Source organism: Mustelus asterias, chromosome 2 (genome assembly GCF_964213995.1).
Source record: "Mustelus asterias chromosome 2, sMusAst1.hap1.1, whole genome shotgun sequence".
Lineage (NCBI taxonomy): Eukaryota > Metazoa > Chordata > Chondrichthyes > Carcharhiniformes > Triakidae > Mustelus > Mustelus asterias.
In genome coordinates this window covers 70,009,037-70,021,245 of record NC_135802.1, presented here as the reverse complement: position 1 = coordinate 70,021,245, position 12,209 = coordinate 70,009,037, and the positions used below count along the sequence as shown (strand labels likewise).

The following is a 12,209-nucleotide window of genomic DNA, read 5'->3' as shown; positions in this document are numbered from 1 at the left end:
TTGAATTGTAACTTTCTAGTTGCCGAACATCAGCAGCAGCCAGAAGATGCCAATAGCTGTGGCCTGTCGCTTATCCAGATTTTCCTAGCCTTGTATATTAGGCCCTTCCAGTATGGCTATGCATTACCCTGGCATATTCAAGTGATCCGAAGAAGAAACCCAGATGCGGTAACAGGGTCGGAGGGTATCATGAAAACATGGCAAGTGGTATTGTGATAGACTGGGATTGGGAAAGTTTCATATGCAACCATTTGCTGCTTGCGAAGCAATCGGGACAACAGCAAATGCAGCCCCATACAGGGCAGCAAAGAGAAACCATTTCCTTGTTAAAGGGTGCATAGACCTTGAATGGGTCACCTGGCTTTATTAGACTTTACCAAAAGGTAACTTACTGTGGCTACAATTACAGAACCATGTGAAATATTGTCTTCAGAATTGGACTAATAACTGGTTAAGGTATAAAATGACTGCTTCCTTTGCTCATGGGATTGAAGTACTTTGACCCGATTAATCCTTGATGCACTAATTATATTATACTGAGCTGTGACATATATCTGCTGCTGAAGGACTGATAAGAAATAGAAAGTGACAGCACTTCAACAAGTAGCACAGTGTAAAGTTCGCTCGCTGTGGGAGGATTTGCCTGAGGACACAAGTGACCTTTCTATTTATATTTGTGAATATGCTCAACACTTGGGACAAAAGCAATGCAAGCTGCACTGCAGTGTCTTTGCTGATATGATGAGGAGGTGGTGGTGTAGTGGTATTGTCCTTGGAATAGTAATTCAACCTGGGTTCGAATCCCACCGCAGCAGATGGTGAAATTTGAATTGAATAATAATCTGGAATTCTAATGATGACCATGAAACATTGTCGATTGTAAAAACCCATCTGGTTCACTAATGCCCTTTAGAGAAGAAAATCTGCTATCCTTACATGGTTTAGCCTACCTGTGACTCCAGATCCACTGGCAATTAGGGATGGGCAATAAATGCTGGCCCAACCAGCAACGCCCACATCCCATGAACAATGAATAAAAAAATAATAATGACATGCAGATAGGCACGTAAAATTCACGATCACTTATTAACAGGTACAGTTTCATGAAAATGCTTTTCTCCAAGGAAGCACATGTAGCAATTTTTGGACAATGGCATATCCATGAGTTAACTGGTGTCAAAATTTATGAGGTGCATTTGATAAATGCAGTAATTGTTCCAATGGGAATAATGTTGGTCAGAACAAGGAAGGGGGGAAAGGAATTTTTGGTGGCAATACTGGGCACATTGGGTGACAATACCACAAATGAGGCCCACCTGCAAGAAAACCCAGGGTGGAATTGCAGCCAACTTGGGAACCAGGACATTGGCAGAAGCAAATGATGGGGTTTGCAATTTGTACATTGTGTCCACATTTGCCAGACTTTCATGGGCAGCTGGCAGGACAGCAGAATGAGATAAAGGCAATCGTTGCAAGCAAGAGCTAGGTTGGAGAAATAAAATGGATGCAATTCTAATGGACCGAAGGATTAAAGTCGGATCGAATGGGGGAAGTTGAAGCCTTAACATGGGTGACTACTATGTCTTAGAAATCAAAAAGGGGATATGGGAAATGAATTAGGATATGACACATTGATCAATATTAATTTTTGGGAGTGAATTTTTACTGATGTTCTCCCAAATATTTGCCCCAATTTAATTGTGTCTCCCTGCACAGATTCTGAGTATCAGAATTTTATGCTTTATTTCAGATTTCTAGCATACACAGCTCTTCACTCTTGTGTCATGTTTAACTGAATTTAAGTTCCACCAGCTCCCATGGTGGCATTTGAAATTCGTATCCCCAGAGCATTAACCTGGACCTCTGGATTACTACTATGCCACAATCTTCCCCCTCGAGATGGAGGAGATAGTGCATAATGGTACTGCTATTGGGCTGGTAATCTAGAGGCACAGCCTGTGCTCTGAGGACATGGGTTCAAATCCCCCATGGCAGCTGGTGGAATTTGAGTTCAATCAGTAATTCTGGAATGTAAAGCTCGTTTCAGTAACGATGACCATGAAACTATCACCGATTGTCATTAAAAACCCACCTGGTTCACTAACATCCCTTAGAGAAGGAAATCTGCCATCCTTACCTGTTCTGGCCGACATGTGACTCCAGACCCAAAGCAATGTAGGTGACTCTTAACTGTCCTCTGAAATGGTCAAACAAGACACTCAGTTCAAGGGCAATTAGGGATGGGCAATAGATGCTGGACTTGCCAGAGAGGTTCTCATCCATGAAAGAATAAAGCAAAAAAAAAACCTTTGGAAGAACTGAAGACATGGACAATACAGTGGAATGTTCAGGGAAACATAGAAAATAAGAGCAGGAGTGGCTATTCGGCCCTTCGAACCTGCTCTACCATTCATTATGATCATGGCTGATCATCCAACTTGGTAACCTGTTCCCACTACCCCCCCTCCCCCCGCTGTATCCTTTGATCCCTTTAGGCCCAAGAGCTGTATCTAACTCCAGCTTGAAAACAAACAATGTTTGGCCTCAGCTGTTTTCTGTGGTTGAGAATTCCACAGGCTGACCACTCTCTGGGTGAAGAAATTGTTCCTCATCTCGCTCCTAAATGATTTACCCCATATCCTTAGACTGACCCCTGGTTTTCAGACTGGCAAAAAGGAGACAGTGATTAGCCATAGGGATTCATGGTGGGATCATAGTTACTTATTATATCAATAAATGATTTTCACTTAAAAGTAAAGGTATGCAATTTGAAGATACTACCAAATTTACGGAATAATTAATAATGAGGAGAAAAACATTAAAATATAGGAAGACAAACAAGCTTGCAGGATGGGTGAATAAGTGACAAATAGAATTAATTATGGGGAATTGTGAGGTGTTTTATTTTGGAATGAACAGGTTACACTGATCCACTGGAAGATATGAAACAATGTGGTAAACCGCCAAAAAAAGCTGTGAATATCAATCCATAAATTCTTAAATGTAGCAGCATAGGTTGATGAAGCTGTAAAGAGTACAAAATACTATGATTCATTTCTAGAAGAATAGAATAAAAGAGGAAGTAATGTTGAATTTATTGTATTGTTGTTTAACTGTACTTGGAGTGTTGTATGCCATTCTAGTGTCCCTACTACAAAGGGCATATTGAAGTAGAAAATGCAATGAGAATAGCAATCTTTATTTGGAAAACATGATGTGGAGATGCCGGCGTTGGACTGGGGTGGGCACAGTAAGAAGTCTCACAACACCAGATAAAGTCCAACAAGTTTATTTGGTATCATGAGCTTTTGGAGCACTGCTCCTTCATCATCAGATGGGTTATTTGGGGAAAAGAGAAGACTCGAGGAGATCAGATGGAGGGCTTTATAATATGAAGGACCTTATGGTGCAGATCCCCAAAGCCATTTCCATTTCTGTGTGAGACCAGAATAAATAGACAAGGTATATTTATGGCGGGGGTGGGGGGGGGGGGGGGTTCCAATGTTTAGGTGTCGATGTCTGAATGCACAGCCATCAATGGTGGAGCCAAGGAAGTGGAGACTGCACAAGTGGCCAGAGTTCTCGAGGGGTTGTATGATGGAGGAGATTACAGAGGTCGGAAGGGGAGATGTCATGAAGAGATTTGAGCATGAGGCTGACCATTTTAAAATCAAGTTAGTGGACCTGGAGCCAATGAAGGTTAGTAAGCGTGAGGCCGGAAGGTGAACAGGATGTTGTGCGAGTTAGGATATGGGCGATAGAGTTTAGGATTAGTTCAAGTTTATAGAGGGTATAAGAGTCAGACCAGGAAATTATTGAAGTAGTCAAGTCTGGAGGTAACAAATGATGAGGATTTTAACAGCATATAGAGTGAGACAGGTGGAGCAAGGTAGTGTTAGATGTAACTAGGTGATAATTGTGAGAGAGAGGTTATGGGGTTAGAGTATCAGTTTGAGGTGGAATAGGACACCAAGGTTGCAAACAGTCTAGTTTAGCTTGAGACAGTGACCGTGATCCCTCAAGGGATAACGTCCATGGCTGGGGGAGAGGGGATTATTTGTTTTGGCCTTCCTCATGTTTAATTGGAGGAATTTCTGCTCATCTAGGACTGGATTTTGGACCAGTAATCCAACAACACAGAAGCAGTGGTTGAGGGGTGGTAGTGGAGTTCAGTTGAACATCACTCTGTGGCATTTGATGTTGTCTCTTTGGATGGTGTTGCGGAGGGACTGCATAGAAGGGATCAAAGATATATATGATGTGGGAGCAAGAAAAGAAGCAGTTGCAGGAGAATCTTTGGCTATGGCTAGAGTTAGTTATCCACTGCTTGATAGCTCCACATTTGGCTGAATTTTTGAGAGGGGGTGGGGGGTGACTGGCAGTTGGGGAGTGGGGGGGGGGGGGGAGGAGGAGGAGGGCGTGGGGGAGGGATGACTGCTTGTCCCCCAGGAAGGAAAGTCATTTCCTAGCCAACTGATTTTTACAAATCAGTTGCTCCAGATCGCCCTCAATGAACAGGAAGTCCTGCCCTTATGAACAAACTGGTCAAACGGATTAGCTGGCAAATCTAGCAGTCATGATGTGGAGATGCTGGCGTTGGACTGGGGTAAACACAGTAAGACGTTTAACAACATCAGGTAACCTGGTGTTGTTAAACTCTGTAAGGAGTCTAACAACACCAGGTTAAAGTCCAACAGGTTTATTTGGTAGCAAATGCCACTAGCTTTTGGAGCGCTGCTCCTTTGTCAGGTGAGTGGGAGATCTGCTCATACACAGCAAACAGGGCATATAAAGACTCAATTTACAGAATAATGAATAATGATTGGAATGCGATTCTTTACAGCTAATCAAGTCTTAAAGGTACAGACAATGTGAGTGGAGAGAGCATCAGCACAGGTTAAAGAGATGTGTATTGTCTCCAGACAGGACAGCCAGTGAGACTTTGCAAGTCCAGGCAAGTTGTGGGAGTTACAGATAGTGTGACATGAACCCAAGATCCCGGTTGAGGCCATCCTCATGTGTGCGGAACCTGGCTATCAGTCTCTGCTCAGCGACTCTGCGCTGTCGTGTGTTGTGAAGGCCGCCTTGGAGAATGCTTACACGAATATCAGAGGCCGAATGCCCGTGACCGCTGAAGTGCTCCCCAACAGGAAGAGAACAGTCTTGCCTGGTGATTGTCGAGCGGTGTTCATTCATCCGTTGTCGTAGCGTCTGCATGGTTTCCCCAATGTACCATGCCTCGGGACATCCTTTCCTGAAGCGTATCAGATAGACAATGTTGGCCGAGTTGCAAGAGTATGTACCGTGTATCTGGTGGATGGTGTTCTCACGTGAGATGATGGCATCTGTGTCGATGATCTGGCATGTCTTGCAGCAGTTGCTGTGGCAGGGTTGTGTGGTGTCGTGGTCACTGTTCTCTTGAAGGCTGGGTAGTTCGCTGCGGACAATGGTCTGTTTGAGGTTGTGCGGTTGTTTGAAGGCAAGAAGTGGGGGTGTGGGGATGGCCTTGGCGAGATGTTCGTCTTCATCAATGACATGTTGAAAGCTCCAGAGGAGATATCGTAGCTTCTCCGCTCCGGGGAAGTATTGGACGGCGAAGGGTACTCTGTCCATCGTGTCCCGTGTTTGTCTTCTGAGGAAGTCGGTGCGGTTTCTCGCTGTGGTGCGTCGGAACTGTCGATCGATGAGTCGAGCACCATATCCTGTTCTTATGAGGCATCTTTCAGCGTCTGGAGGTGTCTGTTGCGATCCTCCTCATCCGAGCAGATCCTGTGTATACGGAGGGTTTGTCCGCAGGGGATGGCTTCTTTAACGTGTTTAGGGTGGAAGCTGGAGAAGTGGAGCATCGTGAGGTTATCCGTGGGCTTGCGGTACAGTGAGGTGCTGAGGTGACCGTCCTTAATGGAGATGTGTGTGTCCAAGAATGCAACCGATCCACGTGATAGTGAGGAGAGGAATAGGGAGAGAGAGCAGTTGAACACGTGGTTATAGGGATGATGCAGGAGGGAGAGTTTCAGATACCTGGACAATTGGGGCTCTTTCTGGGGTCGGTGGGACCTCTACAAACAGGATGGTCTGCACTTGAACCAGAGGGGTACCAATATCTTGGGGGGGAAATTTGTTAATATTCTTCGGGAGGGTTTAAACTAATTCAGCAGGGGGGTGGATACCCGAATTGTAGCTCCGGTGTGCAGGAGGTTGAGAGTAGTGAGGTCATGGATGAGGTTTCAGAGTCGCAGGAGTGTACTGGCAGGCAGGAAGGCGGTTTGAAGTGTGTATACTTCAACGCCGGGAGCATCTGGAATAAGGTGGGTGAACTTGCAGCATGGGTTGGTACCTGGGATTTCGATGTTGTGGCCATCTAGGAGACATGGATAGAGCAGGGACAGGAATGGTTGTTGCAGGTTCCAGGGTTTAGATGTTTCAGTAAGTGCAGGGAAGGTGGTAAAAGAGGGGGAGGTGTGGCATTGTTAGTCAAGGACAGTATTACAGTGGCAGAAAGGACATTTGATGAGGACTCGTCTACTGAGGTAGTTTGGGCTGAGGTTAGAAACAGGAAAGGAGAGGTCACCCTGTTGGGAGTTTTTTATAGACCTCTGAAAAGTTCCAGAGATGTAGAGGAAAAGATTGCAAAGATGATTCTGGATAGGAGCGAAAGTAACAGGGTTGTACTGGGGGACTTTAACTTTACAAATATTGACTGGAAAAGCTATAGTTTGAGTACTTTAGAGGGGTCGGTTTTTGTCCAATGTGTGCAGGAAGGCTTCCTGATGCAGTATGTAGATAGACCAACAAGAGGCGAGGCCACATTGGATTTGGTACTGGGTAATGAACCAGGCCAGATGTTAGATTTGGAGGTAAGTGAGCACTTTGGTGACAGTGACCACAATTCGATTACGTTTACCTTAGCAATGGAAAAGGATAGGTATATACCAAAGGGCAAGAGTTATAGCTGGGGGAAAGGAAATTATGATGCGATGAGGCGAGATTTAGCTGGCATAGGTTGGGGAAGGAAACTGCAGGGGATGGGCACAATTGTAATATGGAACTTGTTCAAGGAACAGCTACTACGCGTCCTTGATAAATATGTACCTGTCAGGCAGGGAGGAAGCAGACATGTGAGGGAACCGTGGTTTACTAAGGAGGTTGAATCTCTTGTGAAGAGGAAGAAGGAGACTTATGTTAAGATGAGACGTGAAGGCTCAGTTAGGGAGCTTGAGAGTTACAAGTTAGCCAGGAAGGACCTAAAGAAAGAGTTAAGAAGAGCCAGGAGGGGACATGAGAAGTCTTTGGCAGGTAGGATCAAGGAAAACCCTAAAGCTTTCTATAGGTATGTCAGGAGTAAAAGAATGACTAGGGTAAGATTAGGGCCAGTCAAGGACAGTAGTGGAAAGTTGTGCGTGGAGTCTGAAGAGATAAGAGAGGCACTAAATGAATATTTTTCGTCGGTATTCACACTGGAGAGGGACAGTGTTGTCGAGGGGAGTACTGAGATGCAGGCTGTTGGACTGGATGGGATTGATGTTCATAAGGAGGAGGTGTTAGCAATTCTGGAAAGGGTAAAAATAGATAAGTCCCCTGGGCCGGATGGGATTTATCCTAGGATTCTCTGGGAGGCTAGAGAGCAGATTGCAGAGCCTTTGGCTTTGATCTTTGTGTCGTCATTGTCTACAGGAACAGTGCCAGAAGACTGGAGGATAGCAAATGTTGTCCCCTTGTTCAAGAAGGGGAGTAGGGACAACCCTGGTAATTATAGACCGGTGAGCCTTACTTCTGTTGTGGGCAAAGTATTGGAAAGGATTATAAGAGATAGGATTTATAATCACCTGGAAAGGAATAATTTGATTAGGGATAGTCAGCACGGTTTTGTGAAGGGTAGGTCGTGCCTCACAAACCTTATTGAGTTCTTTGAGAAGGTGACCAAAGAGGTGGATGAGGGTAAAGCAGTTGATGTGGTGTATATGGATTTCAGCAAAGCGTTTGATAAGGTTCCCCATGATAAGCTTTTGCAGAAAATACGGACACATGGGATTGAGGGTGATTTAGTGGTTTGGATCAGGAATTGGCTAGCTGTAAGAAAACAGAGGGTCGTGGTTGATGGGAAATATTCATCCTGGAGTTCAGTTACTAGTGGTGTACCGCAAGGATCTGTTTTGGGGCCACTGCTGTTTGTCATTTTTATAAATGACCTGGATGAGGGCGTGGAAGGATGGATTAGTAAATTTGCCGATGATACTAAAGTCGGTGGAGTTGTAGACAGTGCGGAGGGGAGTGGCAGGTTACAGAGGGACATAGATAAGCTGCAGAGCTGGGCTGAGAGGTGGCAAATGGAATTTAATGCGGAAAAGTGTGAGGTGATTCACTTTGGAAGGAGTAACAGGAATACAGAGTACTGGGCTAACGGTAAGATACTTGGTAGTGTGGATGAACAGAGGGATCTGGGTGTCCATGTGCATAGATCCCTGAAAGTTGGCACCCAGGTTGATAGGGTTGTTAAGAAGGCGTACGGTGTGTTAGCTTTTATTGGTAGAGGGATTGAGTTTCGGAGCCATGAGGTCATGCTGCAACTGCACAAAACTCTGGTGCGGCCGCATTTGGAGTATTGCGTACAGTTCTGGTCGCCGTATTATAGGAAAGATGTGCAAGTGTTGGAAAGGGTGCAGAGGAGATTTACCAGGATGTTGCCTGGTATGGTGGGAAAATCGTATGAGGAAAGGCTGAGGGGCTTGAGGTTATTTTCGTTAGAGAGAAGAAGGTTAAGAGGTGACTTAGTAGAGGCATACAAGATGATCAGAGGATTAGATAGGGTGGATAGTGAGAGCCTTTTTCCCCGGATGGTGATGGCTAGCACGAGGGGACATAGCTTTAAATTGAGGGGTGAGAGATATAGGACAGATGTTAGAGGTAGGTTCTTTACTCAGAGAGTAGTAAGGGCGTGGAATGCACTGCCTGCAGCAGTAGTGGACTTGTCAACATTAAGAGGATTCAAATGGTTATTGGATAAACATATGGATGATATTGGAATAGTGTAGATTAGAGGGGCTTTAGATTGGTTCCACTGGTCGGCGCAACATCGAGGGCTGAAGGGCCTGTACTGCACTGTAATGTTCTATGTTCTATGATTCCGGAGAATAGTCCATGGTGAGTCTGATGGTAGGATGGAACTTTTTGATGTCATCATATAGTTGTTTCAGTGATTGTTCGCCATGAGTCCAAAGGAAGAATATGTAATCGATGTATCTGGTGTACAGCATCGGTTGAAGGTCCTGTGCGGTGAAGAAGTCTTGTTCGAACCTGTGCATGAAGATGTTGGCATATTGAGGTGCGAATTTGGTTGCCACGGCTGTTCCGTGTGTCTGGATGAAGAACTGGTTGTTGAAGATGAAGACATTGTGGTCCAGGATGAAGCAGATGAGTTGTAAAATTGCATCTGGAAACTGGCAGTTGTCGGAGGTTGTCGGAGCAACCGCTGCAAGACGTGATGGATCATCGACACGGATGCCATCATCTCACATGAGAACACCATCCACCAGGTACACAGTACATACTCTTGCAACTCGACCAACGTTGTCTATCTGATACGCTGCAGGAAAGGATGTCCCGAGGCATGGTACATTGAGGAAACCTTGCAGATGCTACGACAACGGATGAATGAACACCGCTCGACAATCACCAGGCAAGATTGTTCTCTTCCTGTTGGGGAGCACTTCAGCGGTCACGGTCATTCGGCCTCTGATATTCGGGTAAGCGTTCTCCAAGGCGGCCTTCACGACACACGACAGCGCAGAGTCGCTGAGCAGAGACTGATAGCCAGGTTCCGCACACATGAGGACGGACTTAAACGCAATCTTGGGTTCATGTCACACTATCTGTAACTCCCACAACTTGCCTGGACTTGCAAAGTCTCACTGGCTGTCCTGTCTGGAGACAATACACATCTCTTTAACCTGTGCTGATGCTCCCTCCACTCACCTTTAAGACTTGATTAGCTGTAAAGACTCGCATTCCAATCATTATTCATTATTTTGTAAATTGAGTTTGTGTCTTTATATGCCCTGTTTGCTGTTTGTTAGCAGATCTCCCACTCACCTGGTGAAGGAGTAGTGCTCCGAAAGATAGTGGCATTTGCTACCAAATAAACCTGTTGGACTTTAACCTGGTGTTGTTAGACTTGTTACTGTGTTTACCCCAGTCCACATTGTTGTTAAACTCTAGCAGTGTCAGCAGTGCCAGCATTGAGTAGTGGACACCGCTGGTACTGCAAGCAGTTTTACAAAACATTTGGAATGACACTGAACCCAGTTATATCCTAGGCTTTTAGGGTAGGAAGGGATTGGATGACCCAGGGAGCTGGGCAAGGAGGATGGGGGGGGGCAGTGGGCTTTGGTGAGGAGGTGGGTAACATCCTGGGGGGTGTCCCCAATGTACATAGGGCACTCCCCTCCCCAAATGATGTATATCATTTATATCCAATCTATCACTGGAGGAGAAGCACATGGTCGTAGGTGATACGCTTCCGTAAGTCAGCTTTTGGTGGAGCCACGAGGCTTTGTTTGATCCCTGAGTTTGCAATTGTTTACCTAGTTATTGAACAGATAGATACGCACTTCAAACCATAAGGAATGTTTGCAAGAAACTGAACTTAATTAAAATCCCTAATGTAAACCTTAAAATACATCTGAAATGCAACAACTGAGTCAAACTAACATTCTAACTGCATTTAACAACGAGTTTTAATGACCTAGTCTGGCCTACATGTGACTCCAGGCCCACAGAAATCTGATTGGCTCTTGAGGGCAATTAGGGATGGGCAATAAATGCTGGCCCAGCCAGCGATGCCCACATCCCATGATTTTTCTTTAAAAATGCAACAAGGTTGAGATTCAATTTCTAATACGTGCTAAATTACCTCATCTCAGTCGAAGCTAGATTTAAGGCACTGCAGTTATATCTACCCCATACACAGCACAACGACTGTCTACATCCACCTCTACTCTGCCTCTGTCTCAGCCCATTTGCTGCTAAAACCCTTATCAACTATATCAATGATTTAGCCATTCTCCCAACTAGTTATATCTAGAATGGGGAAATATCAGCCAGGATTCCACTCATGATTGTCATTCATTAATCTTTGTTGAGAACTCTGCAAGTGCTGATATTTGACACCACTTTCACGCACTGCCTTGAATGGCAACTTGGATGCGGTACTTGGAGGGCTGCAGGGAGCAGAGATGGGTGAGATTTGAACTCCTCGAAACTCACTCACTTACACACAGTTAAAATTGGATCCATAAAGTCCTGAGTCCATCATACTGGCAAGAAAAAAATCTTTGATTCTTAATGGTGGCTTAACCGTGCAATTAATGTTTATTTGCCACTTAGGGCCAATTTTTAATCAATCTTTGCTTCTTTGTCAGGCTCACTCTTCTGTTGAACGAGCAGGATTGATTGCTAGTGTCAAAATGCGAAAATTACCCACTGATGAGAAATTCAGTCTCCGTGGGGAAGCATTAAGACAAGCTTTGGAAGAAGATAAAGCCTTGGGACTCATTCCTTTCTACGTAAGTAAACACTTCCATTATCTTTGGTCAGAAACTAACTCGATTGCACTATTATTTTTCTATATTTCCACCTTCTTGTGGACCTAAACCATACATTTCTTGCATCAGTAGATTACCTTCATAAAACATGTGTCCTGGCTTTCTTTGGCATTAACAGGTCATTTTTGGGAGGTGAGGCTCTGGGAGTATCATTTTACTGGTGCATAGAGAGACAATGGGCACAAAGATTAATGAGGCAGATTCATGACACTTCTGATTTCCTCGTGAGTTGTACCTCATTAAATTAACTTTAAATGTTAGTACCCTCACACATTGAGCCACTGATAACATTAGATAAATTGATATTCATGGGTTGGGTCGGTTTAGCTTAATTGGCTGGACACCTGGTTTATGATGCAGAGTGCTGCCAACAGCACGGTTTCAAATCCCTGACCGGTTGAGGTTATTCATGAAGGCCCTGCCTTCTCAACCTTGCCCCTTGCCTGAGGTGTGGTGATCTTCAGGTTAAATCACCGCCAGTCAGCTTATGGTCATCTGGGACTTTACCTTTAGTACAACAATAACACTTCAAGTATGAAAATAGAAAATCCTGGAAAATCTCAGCAGGTCTGGCAGCATCTGTGAAGAGAGAAACAGAATTAACGTTTC

The 12,209-nt window shown here is 44.8% G+C and overlaps 1 protein-coding gene across 7 annotated transcripts in view; it reads left to right on the top strand.

The window, feature by feature from the left end:
• ddc (dopa decarboxylase) overlaps positions 1-12,209 on the top strand; it is a 79,955-nt gene that overhangs the window by 26,561 nt on the left and 41,185 nt on the right. For all 7 annotated transcript variants that reach the window (XR_013500321.1, XR_013500323.1, XR_013500320.1 and 4 more), the window contains exon 6: positions 11,418-11,561. Coding sequence is in view for 3 of the 7 variants with exons in the window: in XM_078236893.1 (XP_078093019.1) it covers positions 11,418-11,561 (144 nt within the window). In the remaining 4 variants the exon portion in view is untranslated. The remainder of the gene's footprint in view (positions 1-11,417; positions 11,562-12,209) is intronic.